Consider the following 20,436-nt stretch of genomic DNA (forward strand, 5'->3'; position numbering starts at 1 on the left):
ACCAGCAGATAAGTACTAGAAACAGCATATACGAGCAGTTCAGAGAGACTATTGCGTACGTACCAGAATAGGCCTGAGGTCAATACGAAGAGGGGAACCAGCAACCTTCGTGAGAGCTTTAACAGTTGTCAGCCTAGTTATCTCATTACGTAAGCGGTCCAGGAAAATAGGCAGGCACGTGTGAAGTTCACCCTGCAACATAAATAAAGAGCTCGATTCACTTATACTGAGCATAATTACTGACTCACAAGAAACCTAATATGATTGTTGTATCCACAGATACACAGACAAAATGCTGTTAATTGTGAATACTATATTTACAAATAATACACATATTCTACACACACACACTAATAAACTGCCATCTTGAACACTTGACTAATATGCTCCTACTCATTCTCTTTGCTATGCTCTTGAACAAAACACTGTTACGAAGAATAAGAATAAGACTGCCGCAATAGCATGTCAACGTACTACCAATCACAACATGATTTCACATACTCTATTAATGACTTGCACTGATAACTCTCACTAAAACAACACCACTTTACCCTCAAGACTGCCTCTTTATATACATTGCCTGGCCAGGCTTCTAGAAGAATACAATTAATAGAATTTAATGCAGACAATGGCAAGAAATAAATACAATATCGTACATTGTTCATTCACTACAAAATGAGCTCAACAATGTTGTTCTTTCCGTACACGCTCGAAGATGGTACAGATCGCATTGTTTTTTGCACAATTTACAAGGTAGGGTCGTGATGTCTTCTCTTGTCGCATATTTTGCGATGGAATCCATGCACAGCGAATCGCGTCATATGTCGCAGATCGTAATTTGGATGTTGCCAATCTTGAGTCATCATAGCATCCGTGGTGTAAAACATGCTCCATATTTCTTTCTTCTTGTCCTGTAGTTCTTTTAACGCACTCTGATACACAGGTGTAGAATAAAATAGCATCCATTCTCGAAGATCCTCTATAAAGAACCTTTCTCTCACCAACTCGTATATCAACTGCGAGGGGGTAAATTTAGATACGCTGAGTACTCTTTTTAGATAAATTGCCTTGATCTTTTCCAATTCCAGAAGATTGCTCTTAGAAAGATGGTCCCATATTAGATGTTATCGTTCTACGTTACGATTTTATTTGACGTAAATAAATATCACACGAGAACACGTTCACTTCCTTATACAAATTACTTTATTTACACTGTACGTCACAACACACAATTTTACACAGTAGCAAATGACGCTATATACAACATCCAACAGCGGAGTACCCTGAAGTCGATTCTGACAAGTACAGATATCAACGACACTGATGCGCGCACTATAACATACTCTCTTTCAAATTCACCGCCCGACTCACTTGAGTCCAGTACTCAGACTCCACCTCGGAGCCCAACAGTCACTCCCACTCCATCACTTGCCTGAGTCCCAAGAACCAAGATCTGCGAACTTAGAACTGAGAACTGCCTTCACTGACTGACAGCTCGATATTTATACTACTCGACCAACCATATAGAATGATCGACTTCTGGAAGAGTTCTTACAACACTCTAATGAAACACACTCGAAACATCGATCGACCAGCTAGTCGAATGGGTACTCGAATGTTCTTTCGATATAGAAAAATGTACATGGAAATATCTACAACATTCGTAATGTCTCTACATGTATCTGGATAATAAAAGCTTACAGTAAGTTTCCAGAACCTTTCACCTATACCAAATTATAGTACAATAAGTCTAACAAACAAACATTGTGGAATTTTCTACCGCTTTCGACCATATAGATTTTTAGGTTATACAATACGTATTTAAGGTTATACAAAGTTATACTACATATTTACAGAGAAACCATATACTAGTCATGTTTAACACTTAATAAAAGATAATTTAACCTTAAATAAACTCTAATTAAAATATATTAAACACAATAATTGAAGGTTTTACGTCAGTTACAATGTTGTACCTACGACAATGTAATCCGTAACTCACAACAGGCGAGATCTTCACTCTGAATAGTTTTATCGCTGTATCCACTGAGAGGTTCCTTAGGTGTAAGATGTCGTGCATTGCTATTATCGCAGTTGCGACCTTGTCCTTGATGTGAAGTGTGTATGTGGTTCCTGTAGCCTGTAGCGTCGTTCCGAGGTATTTAAAGGATGCGACCGTCGTTAATCTTTCGTTCTTATAATAAATTGTGCAATGTGATGCAATTCTTCCCCATCTTCTGAATTTCATAACTACTGTCTTATTTGCATTCAACTGTAGGTCGTTTCTGGTGGCCCATTCCACTAATCTATTGAAGGCTGCTTGCAGATCTGCATGAGATGATGATGCAATCTCCATGGCATCCGCGTAAACATATATTTTTACATTACTGGAATTTACTGTTGTTATTGTGTCCATGGTCGCTATGTTAAACAGGATCGGACTCAATGGGTCTCCCTGAAGCACTCCAGTCGTTTGCTCTATTGGGATAGATATTGTCAGATTGTCATCAATCTGTATGTAGTTTTCTGGGAGTATGTTTCTTATCAGAACTAAGAGAGATGTATCACTTTTGAAGACATGCTCCAGTCTTTCCAACAGTAACATTCTACTGATTGAGTCAAAGGCCTTTGAAAAGTATATGAAAGCTACATGTAATTTTCCTTTTGGGTTTCTCATAGTTTCCTGTATGTCATCTTGTAGACACTTAACTGCTTGTAGAGTAGATCTTCCCTTGCGAAACCCAAATTGCTCCTCAGGTATTTTACAGTCCACGAGGTCAGTCAATCTATTTGTGATAAACATTGTCAGTATCTTGAATGGAATGCACTCTAAAGCGATACTCCGATGCCCTCCAGTATTTCCTTTCCCCTTGTAAAGCACTTTTAGAGTGGCGTACCTCCATCTGTCAGGAATGGTTCCTCGTATGAGGCATTGATTCACGATGGCTGTCCAAACCGCTTTGAACACTGTTAAAGTTTGTGTAAGGTGTTCATTGAAGATGTTATCTGGACCACAAGCCTTTCCATCTTTACTCTGCAGAATGGCCGCTTCTACTTCGTCCTCTGTGAACAGCTGGATATTTAAATCTGTTTCATTGGTATTTATCTTAATTGGTCGGGAGTCCCTTGCTTGCAGTACCTTGCCAAAATGTGATGTCCATGTTTCCACTGCCATGCGCCTAGGAAATTTCGGTTGCCTCAGTTGCAGAGCCTTGTATGGGTTTTCTTCTGCCTTTTCTACCAATTGGATTTCCATTTGATGCTGATACGCTTCCTTGGCTTCTTTAATTATATTCTTGTAAAACCTCCTTAATGTTGAATAATTCTGTACGTTTGTGCCAGTTTTTGTACGAGTGACTGCATGAAGAGCATCAATGGCATTTCTTCTTGCCTCATAGCAAGTAGCATTAAATCATGGTTTAGCTCTGCGTTTATGTGATCTTGCTAATTCCTTTGAATTTTCTAACACGTTTTCCATTGTACGTATTACTTTGTTCAAATCTCCATGTCGTATTATGTTTAGTAGATCTGGTGCTTTTGCTACTTCCTCTACTAGACGGTCACTATTAATCATCCTGGGATTTGTCTCTCGTTGTGGGTGGAAGTCTACATTGTTTCTTACGTCCGTGATGAAAGTCGTCTCAACTGATAAGTGCTTTCTGATAATTACACCTTGAAGTACTATCTGTTTCATGAAGTGAAGTCCCTTCATGTTTAAAAAGACAAGATCTATTGTACTGCTCCCATTATGTGAGAAGTATGTGTGTTTTTTCTGCATCATTGAGAAGGGATAAACCCTCTGCTTCCAGAAAATCCAGTACGAGTCTTGTCTTTGTGGACTTACGATCTATCCTGCAGTTTATATCACTGGCCAGTATGAGAGGCTCGTTCTTGTTTATAGTAAGGAAGGCGGTGCTGCACTCCTCTATAATAGTCCTGTTGTGGATGTCTGGTGGAAAGTATACCCCTATTATGGTGCACTGTGCAGTTTTAACAACTAATACATTGTCTGTTTTATAAGTCAGTTCGAACGGTGATATACTTGGGCTTATAAGGCACGATATTCCTCCCTTTGGGCACCCCAATAATCCTTGCGTCGCCAACACATGTGCCGCATGATGGTCTGGTGGAGTCCATTCTTCTGTTAAGAACGTTTCTAGCAATATCACAATATCATATGTCTTTAGTCTATCCTGACTTAATGAGTTATTCGCATTCTTCAGCACTTCTATGTTCTATGTTATGCATCGAAGCTTCTGGTAAGGTGGTACATTCCCATCTCTCTTTTGGCTCAGTCTGTTGATGTTCTTCGTTATGCAATCGTGCACCTTCTGTTGTCCTCTGAAAAGGATGTATGAACTGCCTGACTAGTACTCCTTTTGGCCAGTACTGTGGTTGGTTAACAACATCCAACATCTCTAACGGCATTCCTATCTTAAATGCCTTACTATTGCCCCGTGTTGGTACCTCGTCACACACAATTCTTCCTGCTTCAATGCCGCTCTCTTTAAGAAACATTACCAGTTCTTCCTTATTCGTACAACGGTATAAACATCCCACATAAAGCCATGCGTTTCGGGCACTTGCTTTAAGCGTGTTTCCTTCTGCTACTTTCATACCTCTTACAGGGATATTACTTTTCCTGGGCTTCCGCCTTCCAGCCTTCTCCCAGGTGCCCTCGTCTCCTATTTGCTGATCGTTAGAAGTTGTTACGGCATCAGTCAATATGTTTGCATCTTTTATACCTGCATTAGCCTTGTCCTGACTATGTTCTGCGCTGTTGCATTCAGACTTGGATTTAGCGTTTTTCCGATTGAGCGTTGTTCTTCCCTTTGTTTATGATATTTGAGATGTCCCAGCTGTCCGTTGTATACTAGCTTGTTGGACAGTTGCCACAGTCTCAGGTGCGTGGGGTTACGGTGCCTTCCACTTTGTCGCTATTGGACTTGGCAGGAATTTCTCCAGTTCCATCGGTAAAGCATTCGCAATTTGTTCTCTAACCTTTCCTTCAAATTTGTACTCCAAAAAATCCATGATCTTATCCATCGTTTCAAAGAGTTTCCCATAATTAATCTTCTCCTTGGAAAAACTCCTTAGCTATGGCTTACAGCTTTCACATAACCATAATAGTTTGGAGTCTTTCCGGTGTACCTGCGCAAGTTCCCCTTTTGTAAGCTTCGTACAAGGTGCGTGTTGCCATTTATTACATAAATTGCATAGAATTGCATTATCTTGGCTTATACATACCTACGACACAACATGTTTTCTAGTAATTTTGAGAGTCTCCAATAGCCTATTTACAATGAGTGGATTTTTCTGTAACTCTCCAGTTCCAAAGGTAAGTTGTTCTGGACTATTACCGTGTGTTGCACAACATTGCAGCGGATATGTACACCATATATACAGGTAATAATAAATGACATACTATTAATTATGTGTTCTTACATTAAATAAACACATATTAATATCCATACAGCAGATGTTTCATGACATAATCTCACAAATAATACAACCACGATTTATACCAAATACAGTTCGTACACAACTACGTAAATAATAATAACAGATGTAAACAACTTCATAGCCACACCTCACAAGTAGTAATAATAATAATAATAATAATAATAATAATAATAATAATAATAATAATAATAATAATAATAAATCGTGCTCGATATTTCCATTATTTACCCATGGGTTAGAGAATATTGTTTCCAAGTTATACTAATCCATTACACTTGCAACATAGAGACCGAGAAGTAAGACTCCTGAATTTGTTAACCCTGTTGTTGTTGCAATTTTTCAAGCTCTGTATCCTAAAAAGTTAATAGACTTTGTTCACACATGGTCTTTGTTAGCAATTATGCAGTTGAGGTGGATGAACTTCTTACTAAATTACTGGTGACTTTCAAAGTCTGTAGTTTGCACTTTGAAGAATGAGGTGCTTTAATGCAAATGTCTTTGCATGCAGGTTTCTCCAAAGGAGTGAGCTTGACCAAGATATAGTTAGTTGCAGCAGAAAAATTCCCAAATTGCACAAAATGTTACCTCAAGGTTATGAAGTATGGGGTACTGCAAATGAGAGGTTGGCTACCGAGATCCCTCAAATTCAGTAAGAAGTTAAAACCATCTCAACTGCATGATCGCTAACAAAGACCATGTGTGTGAACTGGTCAGTCAGATCCTTTAGGTAGTAGTTGATATCTTTCTCATAGGACAAATTAAAAAACATGACACTTTGAAAAATCACGGTATAAGAGCCATGAAGTGTGTGAAAATGAAGGACTCCCTAGGCCTTGCAAATCTAATACTGTCAGGGCTGGAAAAGAATAAGAACTGATCAAGGGATGTCGGACAAGAAAGAGGAAGGTGACCTTTAATGTCCGGCAGGGGATACCGTGTATGTAATCTACTACATGGGGAGTAGTTTGGGGGAACAGTGTACAGGGAAGCCAAAAGAGCTCAAAACAGATACAGACTGTCATATCCATATAGAAGTTTACTTTACCTGGAGGTAATCACCCAAGTTACATATGATCTGTCCCATACAGGAGATAGCCCTCTCCTTAACTTCTTGGTCTATATCCGCAGCCTTCAGGCGGATCAAAGTGCAGCGATACAATTCACCTGTAAATGGTGTAAAGTCAAAGTTGCTTGGGGAATCTGAAAAATGAAAATTATGAATATGTTATTAACAAAATGAGATCTCACTGACCATCATTCTGATGACTATTTTAAAAAATAGCCACTTCCATTTCTTAAAATATTTCATCAAAATTGAGGGTTATACAGAAAACAAAACAAAAAATCCAAAACATTTCTAAACATTACACAACACTGTTACAATATTTTTTGGTAGGAACTGTCCAAGCCTTGCAGTCCTCCCAGTACTTCTTCATTATGTGTTGATATTCTTGCCCTTTCTTGTGTAGTGTATATATATTTTTTTTTGCCATGGGCTTTACGTCGCACCGACAGAGATAGGTCTTATGGCGACGATGGGATAGGAAAGACCTAGGAGTTGGAAGGAAGTGGCCGTGGCCTTAATTAAGGTACAGCCCCAGCATTTGCCTGGTGTGAAAATGGGAAACCACGGAAAACTATTTTCAGGGCTGCCGATAGTAGGATTCGAACCTACTATCTCCCGGATGCAAGCTCACAGCCGCGCGCCTCTACGCGCACGGCCAACTCGCCTGGTAGTGTACATTCTAGTTGAGATTTTCTTCTTTGTGAGTGTAAAGTGGAAAGTCATATTTTTAAGTGTTGTGTTACCATTTTTCTTGTCCATAGTGTCATCTGATGTAACCCCACTTTCAAATCCTCTCTAATTTCTTTTATCCATCTGCATCCAGTTGTAGTATTTTTTGAAGCAGGATTGTACTGCTCCAACTGTTTCAGAAGTAACGAATCTGGCATTCTCAGGATATGGCCTCTATAAAAATTCTCCTTAAGAATCAGTTCAGTTCAAATGGAACGAAATTTCATTATCAACCTAACTTAACCTAACCTTGTCTTGTCACGACTTTGGTACGGTTTGCAGACTTAGCATTTGTGTATTCTTATCGACTACAGCTTATGTACATGTATTTGCTTGTATTATAACAGCATGGTTTCTCTTCAGTCCAACAAGTAATAGCAAATTTCAAGAAGGGAGATTAATTATTTACATCAGGCAAACATCCAGGAATACTGTTAGTAATGCATATATCAAAATAAAGGCAGAAATATATAACATTAAATTGAGTGAGGGTGAGAGAGAGTGTGTATATTTCCTTAATTACTCATTAAACTTGAAAACCAACTTAATTATGAATATCTCGATCATTTACTAGGGTAAGGGAACCTCCATTATTGATACTTATAATGAGGTTAGTCTGTTGATAGTTATGTCCTATGATTTAAAGTCAAGTTGGCAGTAGTGAGGAGTCAGTAAAAAAGAGAGAGAATAGGGCGACAATATTTGCCCTTTAGTGTAGGTATAGACTTACGTAATGAGTGTTCTCAGGAAGGTGTGGGAAACCATGGGCAAAAAGAGACTAGCTACACAAACTGTACAAATGGTGCAAGCAATGTAAAACAAACTGTGTCAATAGTGTTCAGACTCAATTTGGAAAGACAGAATCCTTTAGAAATGAAACTGGACTAAGACAGGGGACTGCGCTGTCGCCTCTTTTGTTTCTAATGGCTATAGACGAAACTGTAAAGGAGACAAAGGAAGCATATGAAAATAATGAGATGAAGTTAATACTATTTGCAGATAATATTGTGATCTAGGGAATGAACAGCAAAGAAGTACAAGAACAATTTGATGCACTGAACAAGAAAACTGGAAAGTAAGGTATGAAAATCAGCATAGAGAAAAAAGCAAGACCATGGTGATATCAAGAGGAGAAACACAAAGGAAAGACATTGTGAAAATCTGTGGTCAAAGCCTTGAAATTGTTGACAGTTTCAAATACCTAGGGAGCAAATTAGTGCGGAATACAAGATGGTTAGATCAGATAAGAGAAGACCTAGAGAAGAGAGGAATGGGATGCCCTAGAGAGAAAGGAAGCATGCCAGGATCGTAATAAATGGAGGCACATCGTTCTTAAACATCCTACCTGGCTCACTGGAATGAATTCATGATGCTGATGATGATGATGATGATGATAAGTAGGGAGCGGATTTTTATGTTATTACATATTTTTTTTGCATAAGTTTTAACGCAAGTTACGAAGTTCATTATTCCTATTGTGCATCCCCAAGTGTAAAAACTGAATCTTATTTCACAGAAAAACACATATTTTCAGATTTTTAAAATGTAAATACATATTTTAAGAAAATCTATAATAAGCACATAAATCGGCAATATTTGTTGATCAATAAAATTTAAAAAGCTTCTGTGTTATAAAACAATGCTCATATTTTCATTTTACGATTACGGTATTGTTTTTAACAGTGTATTTAACATAATGTATCTGAATGTTTCGGCTATTTATGGACTTCCCTCCATAAGTTCTAAAACTTGCTGGTCACTGGCTACGTCGTTACATTTAGACAGTGATTTGATGTGCTGCACAAGATGTTTCTTTACATGATGTCATTCCAACTCTTCATGAGTCAGCCCTCTCGGGTTTTGTTTATAGAATATCAGCGAAAAGCAATTACGGAGAGATAAGGTGACGTAATTCCGTTACGACATGGGAGACTCGGAAGAATATTGCCCCACCATTAGGTAGTGGAATTTCATCACTCCTAAGAGTAAGGTTAGCTGTTCGGGTCCATATATCATTCCCGTGGTCGTGTGATTTTGTATGGATTTATAAGAAATATTTCCTTTAGTGTACGCTGCTATTCTTTTTATTGAAACAGTGATTCACCGTAAATGCATGTGTCGTAACCTGCAAAATAATGCCAAAAGAGAAGTCGAGTACAAGGTCGCGTCTTCAACAATATATAGTGAAATTTAAAAGCATTTTCACTACCGATGGAAAAGTATTATTTTGCCAACCGTGTGGTAAAACAGTACGTGCAGATCAACGTTCTCAAGTAATCCAGCATTTGTCTGGAAATAAGCATACTGTGGCTGCTTCGCGTGTGCGTTCGCGACAATTACTAATAGCTGAACCAGCTACTTCAAATGCAGGCCCATCTAAATATTCCCAGTATTATTTAGATGTGTGCAGAGCATTTGTTTGCGCCGACATTCTTCTTGCGCCGACATTCCTCTTGGTAAAATAAATAATCCGGGACTGCGAAATTTCCTAATAAAGTACATTAATTTTGAGCCTCCAGATGAATCCACATTAAGGAAAAACTATCTCCCAAAATGTTACGAAGAAACTTTACAGAGAATTCGGGCAGTATGTGATAGCGAAAAACTGTGGATGAGCATTGACGAAACCACTGATTCAAGTGGCAGAAAAGTAGGAAATGTTGTAGTTGGTGTGTTGAAGAATGACAAAACTGCTTGCGAACATTATTATTTGCTATTGTGTAAAGAAATGCTTGCTGCAAACCATGTCACTGTAGCTAGGTTATTCAATGAAGCCATGGACTTACTTTGGCCAAAAGGTATAAAATACGACCATGTACTGCTTTTCCTTACTGACAGTGCAGCTTACATGAAAAAGGCAGCCGAAGGCCTTTCTGTGAGCTTTCCGAAAATGATACATGTAACTTGCGTTGTTCATGCTCTACACAGGTTATATGAAACTGTGCGAGCTCAGTATCCTCAAGTGGATAAATTAGTGTCTAATGGCAAAAAAAGTCTTCGTAAAAGCACCCTCAAGAATCGATCTCTTTAAAGAGAAAAACCCGGATCTTGTGCTTCCTCCTCTGCCTATTGTTACGCGGTGGGGTACCTGGCTTAGCGCTGTGGTATACTACGCAGACAATTTTGAAAGTTTTGCATCCGTTGTGAACGTGCTAGATAAAAACGACGCGTCGTCAATTGAGATTCTTCAAGAGATACTAAAAGACAGCTCTTTGAAAAATGATTTGGCGTTTATATCTGTCAATCTAAGCTTCTTGTGTAAAACTATAGACATACTTGAAAAATCCACTAACCTGTTGTCCGAAACAGTGAAGGAAGTGCGCGCTGTTGAAAATAAATTAGATTCACTCCCGGCTTCGCAGGTACAGGGACTGTTAAAGGTCAAATATCAAAATTTGTTCAGGAAAAGCAGAGGATTTCAAACAATGTGCCAAATTTCTAGTGTATTAGAGGGTGCTCATGTTGGCGAAATTGATGGCGTTATTGTTGGTGACATTCCTCTCTTTAACTATGCTCGTCTGACTTCCTGTGATGTGGAGCGATCGTTTTCGCAGTATAAGGCGTTCTTTAGAGATAATCGGCATGCATTTGTGATGGAAAATTTGGATTTGACCTTTGTTGTTCACTGCAATTCTGAGACTACTTCTAGCAACTAATATTCCAGCGTGTGATGGGTGAGTACTATTAGCAGTACTGGTACTATTTTTTCCAAGATGATAAGTTGCTTTTGCCATATTTAAACAAAACATTACCTTAAAAAAAATAACCATAATATCTACTCTGGCATATCAAAAATTAATATACCATACAGCACGTTTCCATATACAGACACCATTTTGCCTTAAGGAGCACGTTTGGTAGCACCATATTCTAATACAAAACATTATACTTATTTACTTCTTGAGCGCGAGTAGTTATGTGATATTTAAAGGAAAATAATTTCAATTTTTATCACATATTTTAAAGTTTTTCAGCACATAAAAAATAAATATTTTTCACATTTTTAGCACATAAAAATCCACTCCCTAATGATAAGGCTGGACATGGAGATTAGCAAGAAGGTACAACAGGCCAATTCATTCTAAGAGAGTGTAGGAAACCTTGTCTGGAATAAGAAGTACCAAGGAAGTGTAAAGAGATAATATACAAAATGTGTTATGTACCCATACTGACTAAATGTTTTATGTGCTCGTTTAAAATGCCGTAAAACAGGGCCAAATCCACATGTGCGATGCAGTTCGCACCCGCGACCCCACAGGTGTGGGAAAAGCAGTAGGAAAATAAGACGGTGCTCTGTGGAAAAAAATCCTTTTGCTTTTTGTAACATTTGCTTTTATCTGTGTTCCTCCATTAAATTGAGGTTGGAATGGAAAACCTCAAGTTCAACGATCTTTCTTCGTGCGAACTGAGAATATTATTTAAAACTCTCTGACAGTAATATTCATACATGCACTGTCATTACAGACCATTCTGCCTTTCAGCGTTCAGTCTGCAAGCCTCTGTGAATTTACTTTCGCCACAGTCCTCTATTTGCAACTAGTGCTGTGGCCTCATTTACTGTAGTTCTATACCTCATATCTTTAAACTGTTAGAAACTGAGTCTAACCATCGTCGTCCTGCTCTCCCTCTACTTCACTTACTCTTCATAACAGAGTCCATTATTCCCCCAGGTAACCTATACTCCTCCATTCGCCTCTCATGACCCAACCACCGAAGCTTTACTGCACCTTAATTCAATTTCACTATATTACCATCCTGGGAGAACACACATCCTAAATACTTGAAATTATCTACCTGTTCCAGCTTTGTATCTGACATTCACTTCTGTTGAATTTCTTACCTACTTAGTCTTCAAAAGGCTAATTTTCATACCATACCCATTGCACCTATTTTCAAAATTCAAAGGCTTTTGACACAATCTGCCATTAAGACCAAGTCGTCAGCATAGGCCAGACTGCTTACTACATTTCCACCTAACAAAATCCATCCCTGCCACCTGATACATTTCAGCAGATGATCATTCTAAACTACGAACAACAAAGGTGAAAGATGACAGCGTTGTCTAACCCCTGTTAAGTACCCTGAACCAAGAATTCATTCTACCACCAATTCTCATTGCAGCCCAATTGTCAACAACAATGTGTTTGAATGATGTTAATAATGTACCCTTGATCCCATAGCTCCCCAGTATGGTGGACATATTTTCCCTCGGTAATCTGACATATGCTTTCTCCAGATCTATGAAACAAACACAACTGTCTTTTCCTCTCGTAGTAGCATTTTTCAATTACCTGACGCATACTGAAAATCTGATCCTGACAGCCCCCCTGCTGTGGTCTTAAAACACACTGGTTTTTATCTAATTTCCTCTCAACTCCTGATCTCACCCTCCCTTCCAAAATACCAGCTGATACTTTGCCTGGTATACTAATCAATGAAATACCTCGTTAGTTGTTGCAATCCTCCCTGTTCCCTTGCTTATCAATAGGTGCAATTACTGCTTTTGCCCATTCTGAAGGTACCTTACCAACACTCCATGCTAATCTTATTCTATGAAGCCATTTCATCCCTGTCTGCCCACTATATTTCATTTCAGGTCTAATTTCATCTATTCCTGCTGCTTTATGACAATAGAGTTTATTTACCATCCTTTCCACTTCCTCAAGCGTAATTTCACCAATATAGTTTTCCTCCTCCTCATGAGCTCCGTTGTTCACGACACCACCATGAGGATTTCCTTTTACGTTGAATAGATTTTCAAAATATTCCCTCCACCCGTCCAGCGATTCCCTGGGATCTACAATGAGTTCACCTGAATTACCCAAAACACTGTTCATTTCCTTTTTCTCTCCCTTCCTAAGATTCTTTATTACTGTCCAGAAAGGTTTCCTTGATGCCTGACCTAGCCTTTCCAGGTTATTACCAAAATCTTCCCACGATTTCTTTTTGGATTCCACAACTATTCGTTTTGCTCTGTTTCTTGCATCTACATACAATTCCCTGTCTGCATCGGCCCTTGTTTGGAGCCATTTCTGATAAGCCTTCTTTTTACGTTTACAAGCTGCTCTCATCATTCCACCAAGATGTTTGCTTTTTCCCATCTCTACACACAGTTGTTCCTAGGCATTCCCTTCTTAATGCTACTACAGCATCCCTGTATGCAACCCATTCTCTACCTATATCCTGAACCTGCTTACTGGCCACTGTTCGGAACTTTTCACTAATTCTATCCATATACGTCTGTCTAATTTCCTCATCCTGGAGATTTTCTACCCTTATTCATTTGCAGACAGATATTCATAAGTTTAAATAATTGGGTGTTGTATTTAGTCACTTGCGTATCAGTGTAACTATCACTAAAACAGCTGACCGTGTAGCTTTGGTGATTGGCTCCACTAGCCTCGCTCTGCGGGAGCGCGCTTGAATTCGGTGAATGATCTCACTACGTATTCTATTCGTCACGCTAGTACATAAAAATCGGTGCGGTGCATGAATGTCTCGTCATTTGAGTTAAAGTCATTTGAGTTAAAGTCAAATGAGTCACGTCATATGAGTCGGGTGGGTTAATAAACACAGCTTAAGGAATACATTTTCTGCCATTTAATTGTTTAGGTAACTAAGGTTATGTTACAAGGAGATTCCCACCTTCCAATATTGTCAGTTTCTTACAGCTAGTTTATTATTTACATAACATAATCCTGCATAATCTCTGAGTATAATACTAAACAGAACATGTTTCGTTTCAATTATGGAACATCTTCAGCTCAAAGGTTTAACAAAAATTGACAAGACAAATAAAACACTTGTGATGATTATGATAATAAGATAAAATGTCTGTTCATGTTGGGTTAAAATTTTCCAACAAGTCAATGTCCAAGTTAAACAATAAAATCTACGTAAAGGGTCTTCTTTTAAGGCTGGAGAAGTATAGGCTTGTTGAATCTTGAGGGTAAAATTAAGAATATAAAAGATATTCTAAAAACATGATTTTCGGGGGAACTCTTGAAAACAACCGTAGTTGAAGTTGAATTTAAGTCGTCAGCTCATGACATGGCATAAGGGCGGATGCAAAACATAACACAACGGACTACGAGACTTATTTCAGCAGTCAAACTTTAAATTCAACTTCAACTACAGTTGAAAATCATATTTTAAGAAAATCTTTTATATTCTTAATTTTACCCTCAAGATTCAACAAGCATATACTTCTCCAGCCTTGAAAGAAGATCCCTTACGTCGTTTTTATTCGTTAACTTGGACATTGACTTGTTGGAAATTTAAAACCCAACATGAACGAACATTTTATCTTATCATTATCATAATCATCACAAGTGTTTTATTTGTCTTGTCTATTTTTGTTAAATCTTTGAGCTGAAGATGTTCCATAATTGGAACGAAACTTGTTCTAATTAGTATTATATTCAGAGATTAAGCTGGATTATGTTATGTAAATGATAAACTAGCTATAAGAAACTGACAAGCATTGGAAGGCGGGAATCTCCTTGTAACATAACCCTAGTTGTGTTGAGCCAATACGGGACAAAATATGAGTTATAAGCTAATTGTTTAGGCAGTCATCGTCATCAGAAGAAATGTCTACTTTAATGGCCTTGTTAACTAAACCTATTCTAAGCCAAGGGGCATTTTATGAACCAATAAAAAAAAGTTTGCTTACAACTGGGTAAATATGGTAACTCACTGTATAAGTTGAATATTTTAACTTCTTCCTTATCAATGCAAAACAAAAGTTTATCAACACAACTGACTACTGCAAGTGTTCTAAAAATACTGGGTTAGAGTTCTTTATGCACTGTTGTTTAAAATCTTGAATATGAACATAACTACCCCGCCTTTCATTTCTTGTCATCCCCTCTAAACGTATGCTAAGGAAATTATTGTTATGTTGTCACTAATGCTTTCACGGCCCGTACTTATAGACATGATACTGTATAGGCTTTTGGGCTTATGCCGTGTCACGAAAATAAGGTGAAATTCTTAACGTTTCGCAGAGAAATGTGCTCTGCGTCCTCAGAAGAAATCTCGACTGACCATGAGAAAGGCTTCTTAAACAATGAAATTTTGAATTTGGACGTTATAATAGAAGTGGAAATGGTACATTCATTTGCCACCAGATTGCCCCCAGGACGTGGTACAATGCTAGCGTTCGAAGCGGAAGCTGACCGAACCATCACAATCAGACTAAGCGGTTCACATAACGTGTTTGCATAACACATGACAGACAGGTGTATGATATAGACACAAGCCTGAAATGAAACAGAAAATTAAGGAGAAAGAAGTCTATTCTTCTTTGTGCTTTCTACTGAGATGCAGGGACCATAACATCATTCCCAACTGTGTGAAGCTGAAGCACACGTTATATACACCTAAAGCCAGGAGAATATATCAACGCGCTAGCAAGGCTCTTGTGATCGAGAGAGTGCGTAACACTCGTAGGGAACTGGATTCAGTCTCCCGAGAATTATTTCGTTTACACCTACTGTTAAGCGAGTTGTTTCGTTTACACCTACTGTTAAGCAACACACTCTCACGGGAATTGTGGTTGACTTTCGATCGCATTACTGCTATACAGGCTAAACAAAAATTCAACCAGGTGTCATTCAGACAGAAATCAAAGTTCCTCCGTCTAGCTCAGAAACAGGTGGTCTCTCGCACGAACCCGGACGCTGGTAAAACTGTCATCAATCTTTCCAAGAAATCCTTGGACGAGAACCAAACGGCAGTTATAGCTAGGGGTCTCAATTTCGCTGTCGCTCCCTCTAAAATTCCCAATGAGGAGTTAATTACTTGAGTGGAGGCAGCCATCCACAAACTACCTACGGATGAGGCTGAGGACTTAAGACAGAAAAGTGTGAGACTCATAAGGTCCGCTGCTGTACCCCCGCCCAATTCAATAAGAGGTGGTGGTGGTGATTTTTGTTTTAAGAGGAAGTACAACGAGGTAATCATCCTCTCTGAACAATTAAGTGGAAAAGAAATTTAAAATATAAAACAAAATTATTTATGCAACAAAGGATTTTGGAAACGCAGTACAAAATAAAACAAAAAATTATTATAAAACTAGGCCGAAAGGATTACTAACGTATCAAAAGGGAACGTACGTTCCCTGAGTAACAGTACACTTGTAATTTACATACCCTTGATAAGTCCACTGTCGCACATAAAGCGGATGACGAGATCAGCAGTAGTCGCGTCATCGGCTAGTATGCGTTCGAGTGTTTCCTGCAGGCCGAGGCTCCGTCTTAGGCCAGAGAGATCGGCGCACTCTGTGAGGATGTGGGCCACGGTGAATTCGGCACCACAAGAACACACTGGGGGGTCTTCCCTCTTTAGGAGATAAGAGTGCGTGGATCGTAAATGACCTATCCTCAGCCTGCACAGTACTATGGCCTCTCTCCGTGAAGGTCGGAAAGAGGACCGCCACACGGTAGTTGTCTTCTTAATTGCTCTCAGCTTGTTGGGAGTTCGGATATCTAGCCACTCCGATTCCCAGAACGCCAAGATGGTTCGACGTAGCTGAGAACAAATATCCTTAGCAGGTACATTGACGGGTCTTGGAAGTAAAAGTGCAGCTTCCTTTGCTGCTTCATCCGCAAGTTCGTTTCCCGCAATCCCAACGTGGCTTGGAAGCCAAGCGAAAGTAATTCTGGTGCTAGCATCGCTTAACCTGGCTAGAAGGTCATGTATCTGCTGCACCAGTGGGTGTTGCGAGAAACAGGTTTCAATAGACTGCAGAGAGCTTAACGAATCGGTACACAACAGAAAGTGGCTTCTTTCGTCACTTAGTGCAAACTGCAGAGCCTCTAAGATGGCGTAAAGCTCTGCAGTATACACGCTACATACTTTAGGGAGCGAGATCTTCGTACTCATATCATCAATGACAAAAGAGCAACCAACATTATCTCCGATTTTAGAACCATCCGTGAAGATAAGTCTCGCGGCCGGATATTGGTGAACAAAGTCCTGGAAATACCTCCGATGAACGGAGGAATCCGTGTTCACCTTGGGTCCACGGAGCAGATCTAGACGTATATCCGGTCGCGGAACCAACCACGGAGGTACCTCGCTAAGAGTTTGTTCAAGACAACCACCGATATCAATATTCAAATCATGACACAAGCTATCAATCCGAAACCCAACCGGCCGTGTGGCATTCGGCCGGTCTTGGCACCGCTGGTGGTATTGGGTGCGATAGATGCATTGATAGCTTGGATGTAGCGGCATTTCACGAATTTTGGCAGCGTACGTTAGGAGTAACTGCTGCCTCCTTATCCGTAAAGGTGGAACTCCCGCTTCAGCGAGCAGGCTAGGAATGGGGCTAGTACGGAAAGCACCCGTTGCCAGCCTTACTCCACTATGGTGAATACTGTCTAAAAGGCTCAGCGTAGATTTTGATGCTGAGCCATAAGCCGCACTTCCATAGTCAATTCGGGAGAGGACAGTCGCCGTGTAAAATCGTAGCAGTACCGCACGGTCAGCCCCCCACGAAGTGCCGCTGAGAAACTTAAGCATGTTAAGTCTCTTCATGCAGGCAACCTTTAACTGACGGATGTGGGGCTGCCACGTAAGTCTCTTATCAAAATGGAGACCCAGGAATTTGCAGGTGTCAACCACTGGTAAGACACTGTTTCGCAAGCGGAGCTCTGGTTCCGGATGCACAGGCCGACGTCGACAGAAGTGTACAACTGAGGTTTTCGCTGCTGAAAATCGAAAACCATGTTGCAGGGCCCATCTGTCTACTCGGTTAATAGCTTGCTGTAGCTGTCTCTCTGCAAACGCCACCCTTCCGGAGCTGTAATGTAGAGCTAAGTCGTCTACATACAGCGATGGAACGACTGCGGGCCCAGCAGCGGCAACTATGCCGTTGATGGCGATTGCGAACAGCGTGACACTCAGTACCGATCCCTGAGGTACTCCATTTTCCTGAACGTAATATTGAGAAAATGCATTCCCTACTCGGACTCGAAAGAGACGGAGGGACATGAAGTTCTCAATAAACGTTGGCAAATTTCCCCGAAATCCCCACTGGTGTAGAGTGGAGAGAATCCCATATCGCCAGGTAGTATCGTAAGCTTTTTCCAGGTCAAAAAACACGGCGACTAGGTGTTCCTTCCGGAGAAAGGCCTCCTGAATGGCGTTCTCCAGTCTGACCAGATGATCAGTGGCAGACTGATGAGAGCGAAAACCACACTGGTAGTTAGACAAGAGGCCCTCCCTTTCCATGGCCCACACAAGACGCCGGTTAACCATCCTTTCAAATAGCTTACAGAGGCCATTTGTAAGGCATATTGGCCTATAACTATCCAGAAGTTTTGGATCTTTACCTGGCTTGGGAATTGGTATTACAATTCCCTCACGCCATTGAGATGGAAACACTCCCTCACTCCATATTCTGTTGAATAGGGTGAGGATATCCTTGAGACATCTGTCACTCAAATGCTTAAGCATTTGATTATGGATTTTGTCCGGTCCAGGAGCCGTATCTCTGCATAGCGCAAGTGCACTTCGCAACTCCCACTCCGTGAAGGCCACGTTGTAGGGATGAGAAGCACTAGAGGCAAAAGAGAGACGGTGGGCCTCTGCTTCGCGCTTAATTGAAAGAAATGCAGGGTCGTATCTCCTAGAGCTGGACGTATCTGCGAAATGTGACGCGATGTGTTCTGCAATGACTGAAGGAATCGTAACTATATCTCCATTAATGGAGATTCCGGGTACTGAGTTCACATTCTGTACTCCGACAATACGGCGGAGTTTTGTCCACACTTGTGATGACGAGTATGTGCCGTGATGGATGACACATACTTTTCCCACGTAGCTTTCTTACTTTCTCGAATCAAAAAACGGGCCTTCGCGCGCAGACGCTTAAATGCGATATGATTGGCCATCGTAGGATTCCGACGATAATGCTTAAAAGCCCGTCGGCGATCACGTATGGCTGCTGCAATTTTGTCCGTCCACCATGGGACCTGCTTCCGGCGACGAATACCGGACGAGGAAGGAATTGTTTCCTCTGCAGCAGCCAAAATTCCAGTAGTAATGGAAGAGACGTGGTCGTCAACAGACTCCAGCATATCATCAGCCATCACTGCGCGTTTTGTAAATTCTGGCCAATTTGCCCGCCGAAGTAACCAGCGCTTGGGTACTTCGGACTGTCTTTGATTCAAGAGAGACAGAATTATCGGGAAGTGGTCACTATCACAGAGGTCGTCGTGAACTTGCCACCGTAGCAGGGGAACTAGCGCACGGCTACACAAAGTGACATCCAGGCATGAGAATGTGCCATGCGCGCTACTGAAATGTGTCGGTTCCCCTGTATTGAGCACACAAAGATCAAATAGGTTGATCATTTGCTCGACCTTCCTCCCCCTAGAACAGGAAGACGGAGAACCCCATAGTGTGTTACGGGCGTTCACATCCCCCAGCATGAGGAAAGGAGGAGGCAACTGAGCGATCAAATCTTGTAGTGCATGCATATCAAGGTTATAATCCGGTGGAAAGTACACGTTGCAAACCGTTGTCATTACTGGCAACGAAGTGCGAACTGCAACTGCATCTAGCTGAGTACGGAGCGGTACTTCTTCGCTGAAGATGTCGGAGCGAACTAGGGTACAAACGCCCCCAGTTGCCGCGCCATCCACAGCTACTCTGTCTTTGGAATAAAGACGATATCCTCTCATAGTCGTGTCGTGTCCAGGTCTCAAACGAGATTCCTGTAGACAGAGTATGGAGGCCGCATAGACGGATATCAGTTGACGTAACTCAGCTAGGCGACAGTGGTAACTACTGCAGTTCCACTGCAATAGTGCCATTGTGTGGATTGGTAGTGTTGCGAAATTAGGACAATTGCTTGCCCTTCTTTTTGTCAACTACCTGCCATTTTCCGCCGTTGTTGTCGGTATTGTCGTCACCATCCACGACAATGAGTGGTTCAGTCTCCATTGTCTCCTCAGAAGAAGGAGGCGCAGTGACTGGACCCTCCGCGGACGGTGATCTCATTGGTCTGGAACAGTGGGCCTTCTTTCTGGGAGAACTAGGTTCTCCAGAAAGTGATCGAACAAGAGGGCGTCGGGGCCTCTCGCTCTTGCCCACCGTTTCTCTCTTTTTGGGGAGAGCCGGCAGATGGCTTGCCGGATTTCTTCGGTGATCCTGTGGACCCCGAC

The 20,436-nt window shown here is 40.7% G+C and overlaps 1 protein-coding gene across 1 annotated transcript in view; it reads right to left on the reverse strand.

Moving 5' to 3' along the window:
• Positions 1-20,436, reverse strand: part of Cand1 (Cullin-associated and neddylation-dissociated 1) — a 197,164-nt gene that overhangs the window by 93,509 nt on the left and 83,219 nt on the right. Inside the window, exons 11-12 of the mRNA XM_067153221.2 lie at positions 6,509-6,663; positions 64-192 (exon numbers count right to left, since the gene is read on the reverse strand). Of these exons, the coding sequence (XP_067009322.1) occupies positions 64-192; positions 6,509-6,663 (284 nt within the window). The remainder of the gene's footprint in view (positions 1-63; positions 193-6,508; positions 6,664-20,436) is intronic.

The sequence above is a fragment of the Anabrus simplex genome, chromosome 8 (genome assembly GCF_040414725.1).
Source record: "Anabrus simplex isolate iqAnaSimp1 chromosome 8, ASM4041472v1, whole genome shotgun sequence".
Classification (NCBI taxonomy): domain Eukaryota; kingdom Metazoa; phylum Arthropoda; class Insecta; order Orthoptera; family Tettigoniidae; genus Anabrus; species Anabrus simplex.